Source organism: Chiloscyllium punctatum, chromosome 26 (assembly GCF_047496795.1).
Source record: "Chiloscyllium punctatum isolate Juve2018m chromosome 26, sChiPun1.3, whole genome shotgun sequence".
In the NCBI taxonomy this organism is placed as follows: domain Eukaryota; kingdom Metazoa; phylum Chordata; class Chondrichthyes; order Orectolobiformes; family Hemiscylliidae; genus Chiloscyllium; species Chiloscyllium punctatum.
In genome coordinates, this window is record NC_092764.1 from 25,715,648 (window position 1) to 25,736,776 (window position 21,129).

Below are 21,129 nucleotides of genomic sequence, written 5' to 3' on the forward strand. Positions count from 1 at the left end.
ATGGTACTTTTTAAGTGTGGCTATCAACTTCTTTCAAACCTTTCCCTTAGTTGCTGAGAGGTGAATAAAGTAACTGAAGTTTTCTTTATTCCTTTCCCCAGAAGGACTTACCTTCTGCATTGTGGTTCTCCAATAACTTAGTCAAATTTAGAATTCGTGCTGTATAGTGTGAAAAGAATCCCAGTTTAGAAGTCACCATGCACTACCTTGTAATATAGGATGTTGCTGCAGCAAAGTACTATTCTGAATTTTGAAAAAATAGGTTGAACCCTAACTTTCAATCGCCAGAAACTCACCTGTGTCCAAATCGCCAATAACATAAATGCTGGCACCAATGGGCACAGCACCATACACAAAAGAGGAGCTTGTTGGGATGCACAATGATTGATCATTCAAATATATCCATCTGTAAAACAACAGTAGAGACTAAAGTCATTAAAGGTGTGATTAGGGCTGTAAAAGGTTGTTTTGGTCAACTTAGTATGAAACATGATATTTGCAACATCTGACATTTTCTTTAGTGAAGCATTCATAGCTTGTTTTAGTGCAGAAATACAATAAAACTTCATAGATCAAATAATAAAGAAAGTTCATTTTTGCAGGTTATGCAACGATTCGATTCACAGCAACTAACTGATGTTGGATAAATTTATGAGGGTGTATGAAAATATAAGAAATTGGAACAGGTGTCGGCCATTTGGCATTTTTAGTCTGTTCTGCCATTCAATAAAATCATGGCCCAACTGCAATTCCACCTTCCCTCACTATCTCCATATACCTTATTCTTGATTTGTACCATTACTTATAAAGATACATAATTCTGCATTTTTCCAGTGATTCCCATTAACAAAAGAAAATTAATGGCGAGAACACTTCTGGATTCCATTAGCGTGACACTGCAGTACATTTTTACAATGGATTTTTACGTTATTCCCTATCCACCTCCACAATGACTGCCATATTCTAACTACTTACACAGCTAATTTAGCATTGGAGAATCGGAAGGCACAACATGCCAAATACCGCCATTGTAATAAATACCAGTCTGCATATTTTCAACTGCTCCATATCTGTGGGAAATGCCAGTTTGAATGCTGTCTATCTACTTAAATCTAGTTATGACGAATAACATTTTAACCTCATTTGTTCAGAGAAAACTTCAAAAGAAGTTTGAAACTACATACTGTAATACAAAAGACAAGTCAGAGAAAATGGTGAGGTCTTTGATGCTATAGTAGCTCAAATGCACATATACAGCTAATTATAACATTTCAAGGATTTGTTTAAATGTGAATTGGTAGCACAGTAAAAGATTATTTGTTGTTTCTAGCATTTCAAAGAAATCATTATTGTTTGCAAGCACTCTGAATAAGTTGCTTGTTTATTTACCTGTTTGGTGTTTATTAAATTTACCTAGTGGTTTATAATCGCTGATATAGGTTGTCATGATTCCAGCTGATGTTAATACTGGACAAGACAGATCCCAGAGCAAAATCTGGCTTGTTAAATTCTAACTTTGTTTTTTTAAACTGTGGAGGTCAGTTACTGAACACATTTACACAAGCTAGCCAGTGTACTTTTAACAGAAAGAACAAAAATGTTTATTAAACAAGAAAAACATGCACTATACTAGACTAAGTGAAAGATTGGAAAGTATTTAAATTCATAGTTATCATTTATCCAGTAATACCCTTAGAAACATCCAAACCTCTGTGATGATTTACTATCTCCACACGAAAGCTTTTTGCATTAAAGCTCTAGCATCAAGCCTGCTACAGCTGCAACCAAATTTCCTTCCTGACAATTTTGATGGATATCCTCATGCCTCTGGTGACTCTCCTCAAAACACACAAAGCAAATTGCAAACTGAAATAAACTATTATTTTAATTTCAGAGCAACTACTTGAGTTCCCTCAACCCAAAGTCCAGCAGTCCTTCACTCTCTGGCATACCTTGAACTTACTGACTGACTTTCTGGGTTGTTCTTCCTTCCTCATGTCATTGAACCTGTCACAAAGCAAAAGCATTTTTCTCTACTTTTGCTTTGAAAAAGGCAGGGACCGTTCACCTCAAGGGTTTAAAACCTCACTAGAAAGCATTAAACAAAACATTAAATTGCCCCATCAAAAATAAAATTATAAAAGTGAGTACCCATCTTCGCTTTTTTTTTAAAGCCAGTACATACAGTTTAAGAACAGGGAGATTATGTTGGAACTGGACAAAATGCTGGTTAAACTACAGCTACTGTATTGTATGCAGTTCTCAAATCTAAATTTTAGATGGGGGGGGGGTGGAAATGAGATAGCACTGGAAAGGTTGCAAGATGTTCCCTGAGTTGGAGAGTTTCGTTTATGAAGAGAGTTGGCAGTCTAGAGCTGTTTTCCTTAGAACATAGTAGGTTGAGAGGGGTCATGAATGAAATGTACAAAATTATGAGAGGCATAAATAGGGTAAACAGGACAAAACATTTCCTCTTGGTAGAGGGATCATTGACCAGGGGCACAGATTTAAGGCAACGGGCAGAAGACTTGGAGGAGATGTGAGGAAAAACATTTTCACCCAGAAGGTGGTGGGCATCTGGAAATCACAGCCTCCAAACAAAGGTAGAAAGCAGACACTTTCATAACACTTAAATATTGTTTGGATGTGCACTTGCAATGCCAAAGCATATAAAGCTAGGAGCGAAGTGGTGGAAAGTGGGAGTAAAATAGTTATGTAGTTGCTTTTGACCAAAGCGGATACAATGGGCCAAAGGGCCTTTTTCTATGCTGTAGTTCTGTATGATTCTTTGTCCTTCCTAACACACAGAAGTTAAAGTTATACATTGTCCTTAACAGGGTGTATATTCTTAATTGACATGACAGATTCCAACAAGCTGAAGCAAAAGGCCCAAGGTTCGCAGTTTTATTACATTAATATTTGAGCAGTATTCTGACTTGTGAAGACCGTGAGGTCTGCTCAAAAAGCATGTGGCACCAAGGAAAATATGCAAATGAAAACCATAAACTTAATACTAGATTGCACTAGAACATATCTGTTATGCTAGAAAGATCTTTTGTGTGATCTTGATGAGTTCGATTATGCAATGACTCGAAAAAAGATAACATTGCAGAAAACTATGAATATAGTAATGCATAGATTTGTAGAAGCGTTTCCAATTAGCCTATCAACCACTTTGCTAATGAAAACAGTTCCGCATGTTAACTATTTCATCCATAATTCTATCCACCTCAACTCAATCTCCTCTGTTCCAAAGAATGGAACACATTTTTTCTCCTAGGCTAAATTCTCCATTCTTGGTAACATGCTATCAAATCTCGTTTACCCTCTCATGATCTGACCAGACTGTATGCAGCACTATACCTACAGGTTAACTATTTTTAATAAACAGTTCTAGCATAACCTTTCTGTTCTTGCATTCTAGGCCAGGCTGATAGAGGTAAGTATCCCACATGCCTCTATGATCATCTTGTCTACATCACAAAATCACACATTCTTATGGGCCAGTAGGAGGCCATCAAGTCCATCTTGCCTATACCGGTTCTATTACCTACTGTCAATCTCCTGCCTTTTCTCCATTCTGCTGTACACCATTTCTATCCAAATAATCATCCAATGTCCCATTGAATAACTCAAATGAACCCTCTTCTAATACATTTCCAGGAGTGCATTTTATATCTTAACTACACACTGCGTGAATTTATTTTTGCATCACTCTTGCTTCATTTGCACATCATTTAAATCTATGCCCTCTTGTTCTTTTATCTTTTATGAGCAGGATAAGTTTCTTCTTATCTAGTCTATCCATTTGCTCACAATTTTGAAAATCTCTATCAAATCTCCACTCAGCCTCCTTCTTTCCAAGGGCAGCAGTCAAACAACAAAGAAATTTACAGCCCAGGAACAGGCCCTTCGGCCCTTGATCCTCCATCTAAACCTGTTGCCTATTTCCTAAGGATCTGCAACCCTCTACTCCTTGTCCATTCATGTATCGGTCTCGATAAATCTTAAATGACACTATATTACGCCTGCCTCTACCACCTCCACTGGCAATTCGTTCCAGGCACCCATCACCCTCTGCGTAAAGAACTTTACACGCATATTTCCCTTAAACTTTTCCCCTCTCACCTTGAACTCGTGACCCCTTGTAATGGAGTCCTCTACTCTGGGGAAATAGCTTCTTGCTATTCACTGTGTCCATACCTCTCATGATTTTGTAGGCCTCAATCAGGTACCACCCACCCCCCAAACCTGTGTCTTTCTAAAGAAAATAATTCTAATCTACTAAACCTCTCTACATAGCTAGTGCCCTCCATATCAGGCAACATCCTGATGAACCTCCTCGCACCCTCTCCAAAGCATCCACATCCTTTTGGTAATGTGGCGATCAGAACTGTACGCAGTATTCCAAATGTGGCCAAACCTATACAAGTGTAATATGACCTACCAACTCTTGTACTCAATACCCCGTCCAATGAAGGAAAGCACGCCATATGCCTTCTTGACCACTCTATCGACCTGTATTGCCACCTTCAGGGTACAATGGTCCTGAACACCCAGCTCTCTCTGTACATCAATTTTCCCCAGGACTTTTCTATTTACTATATAGTTTGCTCTTGAATTGGATCTTCCAAAATGCATCACCTCACATTTGCCTGGATTGAACTCCATCTGCCATTGCATTGCCCGACTCTCTAACCTGTTGATATTCTGCTGCATTCTCTGATTGCCTCCTTCAGTATCTGCTACTCCGTCAGTCTTGGTGTCATTTGCAAACTTGCTAATCAAACCACCTATACCTTCCTCCAGATCATTTATGCAAATCACAACTAACAGTGATCCCAACACAGGTCACAGTTTTCCATTTTGAGAAACTCTCTTCCACTACTCTGTCTCCTGCTGCCCAGCCAGTTGTCTATCCATCCAGCTCGTACACCCTGCATCTTATGCTACTTCACTTTCCTTCACAGTCCTAACTTATTCAATCTATCCTCATAGCTGAAGATTTTCATTCCTGGAACCATTCTTATAAATTGCTTCTGCATTCCCTCCTATACATTCACATCTCTCTTGCAATGTGGCACCTACAACTGTACACAATACATTAACAGATGTCTAACAAGGATTTTATACTCATCCTGCTATTTTCAAATACTTGCCAGAATTCTGAAATTTATTATATTTTTCTTACTTGTCTTTCCAAATCTTGCACTTCTCTGGACTGAATTTAATGTTCTGTCCACTTAACCAGTTTGTTGCTATCGCCTTGCAGTATATGTTCTTCCTGCTATCAATGACATGGCCAAATTCTATGCAAACTTAATCATGTCCAACATGCAAGAACAGACCATTCATACATACAATGAACAGCAAGAAGCCACTGCAGAGTTTCCTTGAAAAGAACCATGCAGTCATAAAACTACCCAGCAACTATAAACTTTTGCTTCCCACTACTGAGCTAATGTTGGATCCAGTTGAGCATTTTCCCTTGGATCCCAGAAGTTTTTAGCTTCCTGACTGGTCCATGGGACACCAGTACTAACGTAGCTATTACTTTTAAACAAACTATTCAGGAACGAGACATTGACTATTTAGCCAGTTCAAAACTGACCATAGTTCATGCAGGAATAAAAGAGAAAAAAAATTTCCTCTATTATAATGAACCCATTCTCTCCAATTCACACTTTATTTTGCAACTCTTTCTCTTTCACCACCATTAACAAATCCCTTTGTCTCTTGCACTGGGCCACTGTGCTAACTGCCCCCTCACTATGCCTCCACTTTGGGCAAAAGTGGATTAAGAAAATGTTTTCCAACTCCTTTCAGCTCTGAGAAAACATCCCAACTCCACAGATGCTGCCAACCTTAGTTTCTCCAGCATTCTGAGTTTGTTCTCAACAACCTTCTAGCTCCTTAACAAATCTGTGATGCCTATCTCTGTTTAATCTGTTTCTGGATTAGTGGTGCTGGAAGAGCACAGCAGTTCAGGCAGAATCTGAGGAGCAGCAAAATCGACGTTTCGGGCAAAAGTCCTTCTCTTGAAAGGTTCTGCGACAGTATCACAAATTCTTTCTTCATAATACACTCATCACAATGTTAGGCAGACTGAACTGTAATGACTTGGGCCATCCTTTTCATCTTTTCTAAACGTCATTAGCAGCCCTCTGGCACCACACTTTTAGCCAGAGGGGAGTGGATTTGTGAAATTTGCAAAAGATGTTTTGAATATTAAACGAAAATGTTATGAGTGAAAAAAATACGTGGAAAGGCAAATGGTTTAGATCGATACTGATAGGTTAAGTAAGTGGGCAACAAGTTGGCAAATGGAGTATAATGTAGGAAAATGTGAAGTTGTTCATTTTAGAAGGGAGAACAAAAGAACAGTATTATTTAAGTAGAGAAAAACTACAGAGAACTCAACACAAAGGGTGGTAACTTGTGCACAAAACACAGAAAACTAGCATACAGGTAGTAGGTAATCAGGAAGATAAACAGACTGTTCGCTCTCATTTCAAGGGATTTGGAGTCCAAGGTGCTAGTGAGACTGCATTTGAAGCATTGTGGGAAGTTTTGGTCTCCTTATCTAAGGCATGGCAGCACTTCACTGGAGGCAGTTCAGAGAAGGCTCACTGGGATGATTCCTCATATGGAGAGATTATCTCATGAGCAAAGGTTAAACAGGTTGGGGACTTTACTCACTGGAGTTAAGAAGAATGAGAAGTGGTCTCATTGGAGCTTGATAAGGTAAATGCTAAGAGGATGTTTCCTTTCATGGGAGAGTCTAGAATCAGAAAGCATAGTCTCAGAATGAAGGGATGCTAATTTAACTCAGATGAGGAGAAATTTCTTGTCTCAGAGGGTCGAGTGTCTTTGGAATACCTTATCACAGAGACTCGTGGGGGCAGAATCATAAGGTATATTTTAGACAGATTCTTGACCAGCAGAACATTCAATGGTTACAGAAAAAAAATAGGAAAGGGGACGTGAAGAACATTGCACCAGCCATGACCACATTAATTACAGAACTTCTTAAAAGGAAGAAGTAGTCTATTCCTGTTCCTATTTCTTACAGTCTTACAATTAGACGAGAAAATAATATCTCCAATCTAAATTGCATTGCATATTTTTGTCCTACATGTAAATATTCTAATTATCACGCTGCTTTAGATAATGGCATGTGAATCTAAAAGTCAAATACATAATTTCACCATTATCACCAAGTAACTACTTCAAAAGCTACAATAAGCTACCAGTGTATAAAATAATCAAGAATTCATAATAGGCAATACTTAATGATAGTTGACAAGCTGGAAAAGCACACTAAGTAAGGCAGCATCCGAGCAGCAAAAGAATTGATGTTTCAGACATTAGCCCTTCATCAGGAATGAGCAGGGACAGCTGAGAGGGTGGGGGGTGGGGTTGAGGGTAGCTGAAAAGGTAGATGCAAATGAGGTGTGTTGGTGATATGTCCAAGGGGAGAGTGGAGCAAATAGGTGGGAAGAAAAATGGACTGGTGGGACAGTTCAAGAGGGAGTGCTGAGTTGGAGGATTGGTTCTTAATGAAGATTTCTTTCTACATACTCCCAAGTTTTCCTACAGTTTTGGGGGTAAGAATTTCACATTGAGCTCAAAGTCGCATTATTCCAGGCATTTAATATCATTTGCAGGAATCAGAATGAGGGGAATTACAGAAGTGGCCAGTAAGAATAGAAATAAATCCAAAGTGCTCCTTAACATAGCATACAACATACAAATTGGAAAATTCACACCTGTTATCAAAGGCAAACCTCATACTGATTTATTAAATCTGGCTATAATCTTTCCAGAAGAATCAACCAGACGAATCAACAATTTCACTACAAACTTATAAACTGTTATGGCAAAAGTGTACTGACATTTTTATTACGTAAACTATTAAACTGAATCATTTTTAAATGTACCAGATAATATTAACTGCATCCCAAGCCTGTTGAAATCCATGAAGGAAGGGACAAAAGCTTCAGCAATTTACATTTTACTTATTTTGACAAAATTTATGCGATTTTACATTAATCTTTTTTTCTGGTAATAAAGCCATGAACCATTCAGATACGCACTGATTACATTATAATACAACAAGCACATCATTATGTATCAACTGCCTGGAATGTCCTAACTAGACAAACAATTGTCCTTATTGATGGTAACCTTTAACAGCAAAGTCACAAGAAAATGCGATTAAGCATACAGAGGAATAAGAATTCATATTACTGTTCAATTAGAAAGGAACACTGGATGATATCTCAATATTTGACAAAGTCAAATAAATTGCCCCTTATTGTCTGGATTTTGCATTGTTGACTCTGTACAAATATTTTGTCTATAACAGGAAATTTATCATCAAGTTAGTTAACAGTTAAAGAAATCCTATGCAGTTTTGGTAATATCTTGAGTTCTTAATTGAACATTAACTACTGACATTAAATTGATTTTCATTTATAATTCTCACGTGGTCCAGTTTCTTTAACAATACAACTTTATTATTTTGCTTGCAAGGTCATAGCAAAGGGCTTGGAGTCCTTCAGAAATGAACAAGTGAACCAAACATCTTCCAAATGATATATCATTCTCAAAGTAACAGCGAATCCCTTTAAAATTTGGAACCAGAAATGTCCATTTTAGTTTTATTTCATCAGAACCTTGGTGGGATAGATAGTCGTGTTGAAGGCAAGTGGGAATCCCAACACTGGGGAGTTTCTCAGGTGATGAGCACACTAGGGCAAGGGATGGATCATCCCTCAGGATATTGCCAGGAGGAGATAATCAAGAGCAAGCAGGCAGGGAAATGGCTGCTTATGGATGGCAAGTAGACCTTCTACATGGCTGGCCCAATCAGACAACCAGCAACCTCAGCAGCACCAGTAATATATGTGACAACTCCTGAAGTAGCAAGGGCAAAGTGAGCACTTCTCCAAACAATGCGGTTGACCCTAAACTGCCCTCTCAAATGGGCTAAAAAAAATTACTCTTGTTCAAGGGCAATTAAGGAGGGCAACAAATGTTGGTTTTACCAGTGATGCCCACATCTCATGAAAGAATAAAAACAAGTTCCTCTGAGCTGTCAGGTCATGATGATCAGACATAAATCCCTGTAGCAGCAGGCTGAGCATGTATTGATGTCCTTTGCTACTGTGGCACTCCTTAAATCATAGAAAATCCAGACATGTTGGCTGCCCCAAGGAACCTCAAAAAGGTTTCAAACTTGCAACTAAAAGCCTCCCAACCTGCAGCATGCAGTTCTTCACTGACAAAATGATCATCCTGGGAAAATGCCCCTTAAATGGGCCTTCAATTGTCAAAACTCCAATGATCACACTGCATCAGTTAGTTGTCTCAATGTAATTCCCCATCACTTTACTGTCTCCACACTCCTGTCTCCCAGATGCCTATAAAATGTCTAGTCAGTAACATTTTCCCCTAAAAATAGTATTAAAAACCATCAGAACCTAATTAACATACATTAAGTGGAGAAAACACTGACTTTAATAAAGAGGCAAAAACTAATCCAAAGCATACTTTAGGTCGGAAACATTTTAGAAGGAACAGAATGGGTTGGATTTTCATTTTTATTATCTGGCAAAAGCGGATTAGTAATAGTAGTTTCACAGACCATCTGATTCTCATTTCTATTCTAGAAACAATAATCAAACAGGACATAAAACAGATGGCCACTTGTTACTATATGCCAGTAAAAGGAAAATTCACTTGAGTGTATGTGTGCATGTTTTGTGAACTGTTACAATGCCTTCCCCAAGGCAAAATGAAGAGAAACCAAACCAGAACTCTGTGTTGACCAAGGTTTCAGTGATTAAGGAACAATGATGTTAAATCACCATTCTTTCTTCAGGGTCGGAAATGTCACCGTCGTCTCCATTCAGCTGACCGGCCAAGCAGGTCACACATGTTAAAACAATCATTGTATTTAAATTATTTACTGAATTCTTGATTTTAGATCCTTTTTTTGAGGAATCAGTATGTAATGTGCTTTGATAGAATATGTAGATTTTTTCAAAATCCATTATTTCTAAGCTTGAAATCTAAATGTAAAACTCCCATTAAACATCGACCTTGATGACTTGTTAAAGAATGTTTTGATAAAGAGCAAAATTCCTAACAACCTAAAGAAATTATTTTTCAGCAATAAAACATGGATGTGATCATCAGGTGGCATATAAAATATGAGAAGGGTATCACAATGTTGAACACATCTATGAAAAGATCACAACTTATTATAGTGTTAACGTAACTCGGAATTAACATCTAATTTTAACATCATTTCACCTTTCAGAAGCAACAAAATCACAATAAACTTTATAACTGAAAAGTAACAAAACGTGCATGGAAAATTTCAAAATTACATTTTTAAAATGAATAACAAAGTTCCACAAGTACTGTAAAATACCTAAACTAAAAAAATACACAAAGAACTGCGGACACTGGAAATCAAAAACAAATACAGAAATCGCTGAAAGAAGTCAGCAGTTCTGGAAGTACCTATGGAGAGAGAGCATTTCAGGTCCAGTGACCCTTCTTCAGAACTGATTTTAGCTGGATAAAAGGTAGGCATAAATGTTGAAGATGGGGAGGTGTAACAATGGATGGAGATAGAGCCCAGAGAGAAAAACAGTTGGGTAGACAAAGGAATGGGTAAAGGTTAGCCTGGGAGAAATAATAACAGATGCTAATGGGGTCTATTGGTGGCAGCCCATGTGATGACAAGGCATGATGCATGGAGACTGAGAAAAGGACATGGGAAAAGGTGCACAGGCTATAAAATTATTGAACTTGACAGAATTGTGAAGGCTGCAGGATCCCAAGTGGAAAAGAAGGGTGGCATGGTGACACAGTGGTTAGCACTGCTGTTTCAATGCACCAAGGACCCAGATTAGATTCCATCCTTGGGTGACTCTGTGTGCCAAGTTTGCCTGTCCTTCCAATGACTGCATGGGTTTCCTCTGGGTGTTCCAGTTTTCTCCAATAGTCTGAAGATGTGCATGTTAGGTGGATTGGCCAGGCTAAATTGCCTTGTTGTGTGTGGGGATGTGTATGGTGGGTGGGTTTACCATGGTGGACCTGGACTTACAGAGATAAGATAGAGGGCAAGGTCTAGGTGGGATAGTGCAGAGTTGATGGATCGAATGGCCTCTTTCTGCACTGTAGGGATTCTATGATTTTTCAAGCTTGTGCTGAGCTTTGCTGGAGCACCGCAGCAAGCCCGAGACCGGGAAGTTGGGAACTTTGCAGTGTGTTTAAGTTGCAGTCAAATCTGGACCATTTTGGTGGATAGAACTTAGGTGTTCTGCAAAGCAGTGACCCAGTCTGCATTTTGTCTCCCCAAAGTAAACCAGACCATATTGTGAGCAGTAAATACAGGAGACCAGAGTGAGTGAAGTGCAGGTAAATGGCTGCTTTACGTGCAAAGTGTCTGGGGCCTTGGATAGTGAGGGAGGATTAAATAAATGGTCAGGTATTACACTGTCTGCGATTGTTTGGGAAGGAGCCATGGGGTGTAGAGAAATGTTGGGAATAGAAGAGGAGTGGATCAGGGTGTCCCAAAGGCAATGATCCCTGCAAAATGCTGACAAGGAAGGGGTGGAAAACATGTCTGGTGGTGGCATCCTGAAGAAAGTAGCAGAAATGGCAGTTTATGATCCTTTGAATGTAGATGAGATCGTAAGTGAGGACTAGGGGTACTCTGTCAATGTTACGGGAGGGAAGAAAAGGAATGAGGTCAAAGTGGGGGAGATATGTTGGATCTGAGTGAGGGCCGATCAAGAGCAGTAGTGGGGAATCCTCGGTTGAGTAAGAAGGTGGCATCATTGGAACTAATGCGACAGAGATGGAAGAACCCGGAGAATGGAACAAAGCATTTCAAGAAAGCAAAGTGATAGAAAATATACCATATATACTCATGTATAGGTTGACCTCTTGAATAAGTTGAACCCTTATTTTGGCCAAAAAATCTTGTATTTTTCATGTACTGCGTGTATAAATCAACGCTAGTTTTTCAAAACTCTCTTCCTGACCATATAGGTCATGATTTGCACATTTTTGATTCAAACACAATACCAGTTTCATTACATTACGCGCATCAGCATTTAATTATGCAACGCGATTTTCAAATTGTTAAATTGAATGTTGATAACTTACATATATAAAGTATATTTATGTAATAATTACCATACATATATTTGACCTGTGCATGCAAATATATACTTTATGGCAGCCCTTGACCTTGTCTTCCTGCTGTGCGCCAATTTCTTAGAAGTGTCACGTACAGTTGTGCTCTGAAAACTGTAAAACTCACCAAATTTTTCTGACAAAATGCCATCACAAAGAAAATGTTTACAGCACAGTTTAAATTAAAAGTTATTTAAGTTGCAGATAATAACAACAGTAGTGTAGCTGTGAGGGAGTTCTGTGTTTCTGAAAAACCTGTCCAAGATTGGAGGAAAACAGCTACACTGTTAAAGGTCAACCTATGCCAAAACAGAAGTATGCCAACCAAGGAAAGCTAAACAAGTGGCCACAACTAGAACAAAAGATTGCTGACTGGGTAATTCATTGTCATCAGAATGGAACCATAGAGACTTAATGTATCAGAATATGCAGCAAAAACAAAGTGATAAAAGATGGATTCAGTGATTTCAAAGCCAGTGCTGGATAGTGCAGTAGGTTTATGAAAAGGTACAATTTAATGCTCAGACAGAAAACCAACATTGTCCAACATCTACCAAGAGTTCCATCACTTTGTAATCAGAAGTCGGACGAAAAACTGGTACACAGTGACATGCATCCACAATATGGACAAAACCCCCATGAAGTTTGATATGCCAGGGAACAGAACTGTGAACCAGATTGGAGCAAAAACAGTTTTGGTTAAGACTGCTGGCCATGAAAGGAGTCAATACACTGTGGTACTCAGTTGTATGGCAGATGGAACAAAGTTAAAGTCTACGGTGATTTTTAAGCTGAAAATTCTGCCCAAACGGAAATTTCCGAAAGGCATTGCTGTCCTCGTTCATGAAAAAGGATGGATGGATGAAGGTAGCTGCAAGACTTGGATTAGGGAGGTCTGGAATATGTGAGCAAGACTTAGAAAGGAAAAAAAGCTTACTGGTTTGGGATATGTTCAGATCACACAGAGTGAAAAGTGTTATCAGTGAACTTCGAGCTAATAATACTAATGTTGCAATGATTCCTGGAGGCCTTACAAGCATGATGCAACCACTGGATATTAGCATCAGTAAACCTTTTAAGGATTTAGTACTTGGATGCAATAAGGGGGGAAAAAAGCTTTTTAAAGGGTGGTAACATGCATGTTCCATTACTTGCAACTGTATGTGACTGGATTGTTGAGTCCTGGAAAGAGATGGAAACTGAAATTATTGTGAAAGCCTTCAAAAAAAATGTGCAATTTCTAATGCTTTAGATGGTACAGAGGATGACTTTTTATGGTCAGATGAAAGTGATGATAAATCAATTGATGATGCCCTTGAGAGTGCAGATCAAGATGATCCATACGACGATATGCTTGACATAGACAACTAGAAAGAATTATTCAGTGGTGCAAGTGATAAGGAAGTGAATGTGAAGGATTCTAATGGACCCTTGCATGTAACTTTTGTTTTAAGCAGCTATCCCATAATATTTGCGATATATCTTGAGAAGTGGTTTTTGCTGTGAATATCAGTTTTTTTTTTAGGTGAAGTGTTTACCGTCTTTAACGGTTTCATATGGCATTTTCTGAATAAAATATCATCAGTCTTTTTTTGTTTTTCCTGCTCCTTTGCTTTTATTTCATGAATTGCGTTGTACAAATACCCCCAGTAGATGTCCTGATCACCTGGTGGTATGCCTGTTAACGTTTGTACATATGGGTAGACCAACATGCGCTTCACGGTACTGCTATCTGGAATATGGTACGACAGTACTGAGGCCCATGTTTGTACCAATATGACCAAGGCTGAACAAAGTGAGAGCAGTTAAGGAAGAAGTTATTCATAGCGAGGACGAGCTCAGCATGCAGAGGAGGCTGGTGCATGATGAGGATGGTTTAGGCCTTTTTTTCCAGGAAGACATTTTGCTGCCCTATCTACCGTAGCAGGCAGAATAGAGACCGTTATTTTGCCGATAAATATTCAATAATAGCCATAATTCTTTTTCCTTTTATTGTTTATTATTTTAGAGAGAGATTTGGTTCTCGTTGTCCGTTTTATGACTTATACAAAGCATGAATTTCACCTCCTCCAAAACAATCTCATGTATTAGTCGACCCCTAGTTTCAACTTTAAAAATGTCTTCAAAATTCAATCTATACATGGGTATATACAGTAATCACGGTAACTGTGGGTGTCAGTGGGCTTATAGTGGATATTGGTAGCGAGCCTAACCCAACAACTGGAAACAGAGATGTCAGGGAAGGGAAGGGAAGAGTGGAGTAAGAAATGGACCAGGTGAATGAGAGACCGTGGTTGAAATGGGAAGCAAAACAGATCAACCTTTCCAGTTCTGGATGAGAGAGGGAAGCAGCACTGATGACGTCACTGATATACCGGAGAAAAAGCTGTGGGTGAGGGCCCAAGTAGGACTGGAACAAGGAATATTCCGCATACTCCACAAAGAGACAGATATAACTGAGGCCCATGTTGGTACCAATATGACCAACCCTGAACAAAGTGAGAGCAGTTAAGGAAGAAATTGTTCTTAGTGAGGACGAGCTCAGCCAGGCAGTGTAGGCTCGTGCATGATGGCATTTTTAGGCCTTTTAGGTTTAGGCCTTTTTTTCAGGAAGACATCCTTGCTGCCCTATCATAATTGGGCAACAGAATATAGAAGGTGTCAATCACTTCCCCTTCCTATGATAACTTCTCCAGCGATGGTACTGGAGAAACAGAAGTCCATACAAAGAATCAGCAGAGCAATATCAGTCTTCCAGTGACTACATGGTCTGGGCATCCTACACCATCCACTTGACCACACAGTTTCCATTGTGCTACCAAGTACAATCTGTGCCAGTGAAACATGCAAGAGAACTGCAAAGATGTAAGTTTCACATCTTGCATCAATGTTGCCTATGTAAGATTCTGGTCTACACTTGGTGAGATGTTAGCCAGTCACTATGTGCTACTTTGTTTGTAAAGGTCCCTCTAACAAATCATGACATAGATGATGGAGGTTAGTAGGATGTCTGTTGAGGTTCCTGGATGTATGCACTGCTAATTCAATGGCAGTTCAATGCACACCACCATAGGAGAGGGCAAGATGCCAGCAGGAGAAGACATTCTCAGTTGCCTTATCCTTAAAACTTGTACTTTTCTATTTTGTTGTCATTTCTTCTCATGCTTCTTCAAGGTTATGATTTGAGAACTAATTCATGCTCCATTGACCCTATTCTCAATAACTGATGACAATAAATGTTTCCTTTCTTTGCTCTTATGTAAACAGAGATTAACAGTTGTTCTCTCATCTCATTCCCTTTCTGCCTTTTCATCTACTTCCATTTCTTCTTCAGTAAAATTGTTGAATGCGTCATCTTCCAAATCCATACCATCCATCTTTCCCAGAACTCAATTTCTGAGTCCCTCCAATCAGATTTCCATCTCAGCCACAGTACTGAAATAACTCTTAGCAAATGACAGTCTGTAAAATTGCCAGTCAGGTGAACTGGGCTTGTTCAATAGTTTCCAATGCACCTCCATTGTCACTAACTAGACTGTGTTTCGCTGGTTCAGCTCTAATCCATCAAATCATGGTCTCAGAATTATCTGCTACGGCTTCTCTTCCTGCATCTTCACCGTTCCTCTGTTGACTCGCAAGGATTGATTCTTGGCCGTCTATTTCTCATCTGCATGTTGCCCCTCAGCTAGATTATTCATTAACATGCATTCATTTTCACATGTATGAGATGACATCCAGTTGTATCTTACCGCCATCTCTCCCAAACTTGCTTTTTTTTGTAGATAGTCAGATTGCTTTCCTGATAGCTATCTAGGGATGAACAGAATGCTGCTCCAACCCCAAATATTAGAAAGAATTAAACTACTGCCTTTGGATCCCCTCTGAGAAAATCAATTCCCCTGCCACCTATTCCATTAATCTAGCTGGCAAGTTTGAGGCTGAACCAGAGTATTCATGACTTAGATGCAAGGGAAGCTAGGCATATTATTGGTAATGGGTCGAAAAGTGTGGTGTGCTGGAAAAGCACAGCAGGTCAGACAGCATTCAAGGAGCAGGAGAATCGACATTTCAGGCATAAGACATTCATCAGGATTATTGGTAATAAGAAATTCAGTACATCATTTGTACAAGGTGCAGTTCTTATAGAAAAAGCTATATGCTCACCTCAGTTGTGGAGGTATTACTCTACTTAAACCTTTACTTACATTTTCATTGGTTCACCCTCTCAACTTGGTTTCACTAAGAACGAGAAGGCATAATCTTAAATAGTGGTTAATAACCAGGGCTTTTCCTGTCTCGGAGTCCTGCATTTGGAAATTATACATCTGATCAGATACCTGATATGTTGAAGGCCTGAAAGATAAACCCCCCGCAACCTTTTAACAACTATTTGTATGTAGAATCCACAATACCGATTTTCTCATCGGTCAGGAAATTGATTCAATGAAGTTCATCATTAAGTAGTCTCAGGAAGCTAAGAGACCATTTAATATCTGAATCTGTGTTTGATTGATCGATTTACTGTACTTCAGTACATGTGACAGTGAAAAGCTTTGTGTACAAGCTGTACAGGCAGATCATAGTAAGCAAGAATGTACAGATCAAAAAGACAGACAGAGGCACATAGGTGACATTACACAGGGTGGGCACTAGATGAGATCAACATTAGCAAGATCAACATTACTTGAGGCTACAGAGTCCATTCATCAATCTAATAATGGCCAGGAAGCAGCTGTTCCTGAACCTGTCAGTGCATGTGTTCAGGCATCTGTATCTTTTGCCTGATGGAAGAGGTTGTAGGAGATCATCACTGGGGTGCGATGGGTCTTTGATGATGTTGGCAGCCTTTCCGTGGCAATGTGCTGTATAAATGGAGCTCACGGATGGAAGGTTGGCTTTCGTGATGGTCTGAGCTATGCTCACAACCTTATGTAGTTCTTTTACAGTTCTGGGCAGCAGTTGTCATACTCGGTTGTTATGCACCCAGACAGTTTGCTTTCAATGCTGTATCAGTAAAAGTTGGTGAGGGTCCTTATAGACATGCCAAATTTCCTGAGCTGCCTGAGGAAGAGGTTGTTGTTGTTGTGCCTTCTTGACTGTTGCATCTCTGCGGGATGTCCAGGACAGGTTGTCGGTCATCAGCTCTGTTGAGAAAGATGGGGACATGTTCTCCTCCTTTCTTTCTGAAGTCAACGATTAGTTCTTTAGTTTTGTTGATATTGAGACAGAGAATGTTCTCACTGCACCACGTCACCAAGCCCTCTATCTCCCATCTGTATTCTGACTTGTTGTTAGATATCCATCCTACTACGGTGGTGTTGTCAACAAACTTATAGATGGCTATCTTTCGGAATTTGGCAATACAGTCATTGGCGTGTACAGGTAGGGGGCTGAAGACACATCTTGGGGGGTGCTCCAGTGTCGTGTGTTATTATGGCGGACGTGCAGTTACTTTCACTGATTGCAGTCTGTGGGTGAGGAAGCTGAAGATCCAGTTGCAGAGGTAGAGCCGAGACAAAAGTCAGAGAGTTTTGAGATCAGTCTGGAGGGTATAATGGCGTTGAAGGCAGAGCTGCAGTCAATGAGCAGGAGTCTGATGTAGGTGTACTTGTTGCCCAGATGTTCCATGGATGGCTTCTGCTGTGGACCTGTTACATCAGCAGTCTAATTATAGGGGAGTGAGGCAGGCTGGGAGACTGGATGTGATGTGGACTACGACCAGCCTGTCGAAGCATTTAATGACTGAGTTCAGAGCCACTGGGCGGTTGTTATTAAGGGTATGGGGATGATGGTGGTCTTCTTGAAGTGGCCAGGGACTTGGGCTTTTGTGTAGGGGGGGGGGGGGGGGGGGGGGGAGGGGGGGAGAAGAAGAGGTCGAAGATGTTGGTGAATACCTCTGCCAGTCGGTCTGCACAGGATCTGAGTGTTGGTTTAAGACTACAATTACTTATATTTCTACATCAAAATAAATTTGAAGAGCCTTACGTGACAGAACTTTAATTTGTTGCCATTATCTTTCCAGAATATAACTTAATACTGAGAGAATAACAAGTTAAAAGAATATCATTTCCACTGTCAAAAATTTGACAACTTTTTTAGTTTTACAATTAAACCTGTCTTATGGCACTTTAGGAATGCTGTTGTTTTTTCAGGTAAGCTAACACATTGTAAGTGCCAAAAGAATAAAGGTGCTGCACAAAACCATTGTCTGTCAGTATATTACTTCCAAGCCAGCAGAAAATTGCAAGACAACCCTAAATGGAAAATGATGAGATGAAGAGAATTTCTGCAATAGATCTACAAATTTACTAACCAATTTCAAAGTTTGCAATAAAACACTAGTAATAAAATGATTCTAGCCATAATAAATTACATAAGAATCCAGACAGTGTGTAAACAGGCCCTTCAGCCCAACAGTTCCACAATGACCCTCTGAAGAGTAATCCACCCAGACCCATTCCCCTCCCCTACTGCTTTACATTTTCTCCTGACTAATGCAACTAATCTACATATCCCTGAACACTAGTGAGCAGATGATGTAGAAAGAATTTCCATGTATTCTTCAATAACAGTTTTGCGAAGCATTGATGTCAAGGAAAGTTTGCTTCCTGGTATAAGCAATTTCTGAACATGCCGACAATGTCTTGGAAAACTGAACATTTTCTGTAGGGGAATTAGATTTGGTAATATGTACAAAGCATAACTGCTGACAGCTGGTTTTCATCAGGCTTTTTACTTAACTGATAACGTCTTTGCTTGCAAATGAAGTCATTATATAATTTGAAAAAAAGGGGACTTGTTTCTTTGGGGACTTGCACTGCTGATGATGAATCCAAATGGAAGCAATCAAATAAAGTTTCCAGAAATTGCCAGTTGAAGTATTTAAAACCATTACACCAGCACAAATTTTTGCTTTTGGAGTTTCCATTTTGATGAAAATATCAAGTTTTCCCTGAAGAACAATTAGGGACTAAAGAAGGACATAGTTTAACTGCTTCATAACATTGAAGCATCAAGTGACAATAAGGTCGAGCTGTCTACAGCAGTGTACACCTAAGGACACATTTCTTGTACATAAATGCTGGATTTACTTCTCGTTTAAAAAAAATTCACCATGACAATTTGAAGAGAAATAGCGCATTTTCCTTTTTTAAAAAAAAATTTTTTGCTTTAACATTTGTACACATAGAGTGCAAGTTATGATGTGAAATGATAACTGAAGATTCCTCTGCTGTTAGTTTATCAATATCATATTCCTGTTTACTCTCTGCTCCTTGACGCCTTTAACATGTAATAAATCTTTCTGAATCTTCTCTCTTTTGAATATCGCACCAGTCATATCAAAAACGAGGAGTCAGCCTGATGAAGCTACCAAGCAGGACTACTTGTGTGCCAAACAGCATAAGCAGCAAGTAAAAGACAGAGCTAAGTGATCTCACAATCAACAAATCAGATCTAAGCTCTGCCACATTCAATCATGAATGGTTCTGGACAATTAAACACTCCCTGGAGGAGGAAGCTCCACAAATATCCCCATCCTCAATGATGGAACAGCCCAACATATCAATGCAAAAGATAAAGCTGCAGCAATTTCAGAAATCTTCAGTCAGTTGTACCAAGTGGATGCTCGATCTTGGCTTTCTCCAGAGATCCCCAATATTACAGATACCAGTCTTCAACAAATTCGATTCACTCCAGGTGATATCAAGATATAACTGGAGGCAAACCGACACACAAAGGCTATGTGCCATGATAATATTCTGGCAACAGGACTGAAGACTTGTGCTCCAGAACATGCTCCTCCCCCAGTTGATCTCTTCTTGTATAGTTGCAACAGTGGCATCAACTTGACATTGTGAAAATTGCCCAGGTATGTCCTGTACATAAAAAGCAAGACAAATCCAACCTGGCCAAATACCGCCCCATCAGTCCACACTCGATCATCAGTAAAGTGTGATGGAAGAGGTCAGTGCTTTTAAACAGCATCTGCTCAACAATAACATGCTCAATGACATCCAGTTTTGTTTCCACCAGAGCCACTCAACACCTGACCTTATTACAGTTGGTTCAAACATGGACCAAACAGCTGAATTCTAGAGGTGAGGAGAGAGTGATAGCCCCGGACATCATGGCTGCATTCGGCCAAGTGTGGCATCAAGGAGCCTGAGGAATATTGGAATCAATGAGTATAGGGGGCAAACTCTCCACTGGTTGGAGTCATACCTGGCATACAGGAAGGCGGTTGTGGTTGTTGGAGTTCAGTCAACTCAGCTCCAGGGCATCTCTGCAGGAGTTTCTCAGGGTAGTGTCCTAGGTCTAATAATCTTCAGCTGCTTCAGCAATGACCTTCCCTCCAACATAAGGACAGAAATGAGGATACTTGCCAATGATTGCAAAACATTCAGCACCAATTGTGACTTCTCAGATACAGAAGCAGTCCATGACCAGATGCAACAAGATCTGGACAATATCCAGGCCTGGGTTGACAAGTGGCAAATAACATGCATGCCACACAAATGCCAGGTAATAACCATCTCCAATAAGAGATGACGTAACCAGCACCCCTTGACAGTCAATTTTGTTACCATCACTGCGTTTCCCCCATTACCAACATCGGTGGTTATCATTGACCAGAAACTCAACTGGACTCACCATATGAATACAGTGGCAAGTCAGAGGCTTGGAATACCACAGCGAAAAAGTCACCACCTTACTCCCCATAGCTATCCATCATTTACAAGGCACGAGTCAGGAGTGTGATGGATGCATTTGCCTGGATGGATGCAGCTCCAACAACATTTAAGAATCTTGGCATTATTCAGGACAAAGCAGCCCACTTGATTGGCACCACATACATAATCATCCACTCCCTACACCACAGACACTTGGTAGCAGCAGTGTGTACCATCT

General features: G+C 39.8%; 1 protein-coding gene across 3 annotated transcripts in view; it reads right to left on the reverse strand.

The window, feature by feature from the left end:
* The window catches only part of gan (gigaxonin), a 129,676-nt gene that overhangs the window by 19,154 nt on the left and 89,393 nt on the right, over positions 1-21,129 (reverse strand). For 2 of the 3 annotated variants that reach the window (XM_072595959.1, XM_072595957.1), the window contains exon 10: positions 297-406. In XM_072595959.1, coding sequence (XP_072452060.1) covers positions 297-406 — 110 coding nt within the window. Of the gene's footprint in view, positions 1-296; positions 407-21,129 lie in introns of those variants that run through there. The other variant, XR_011964241.1, reaches the window with a different exon arrangement.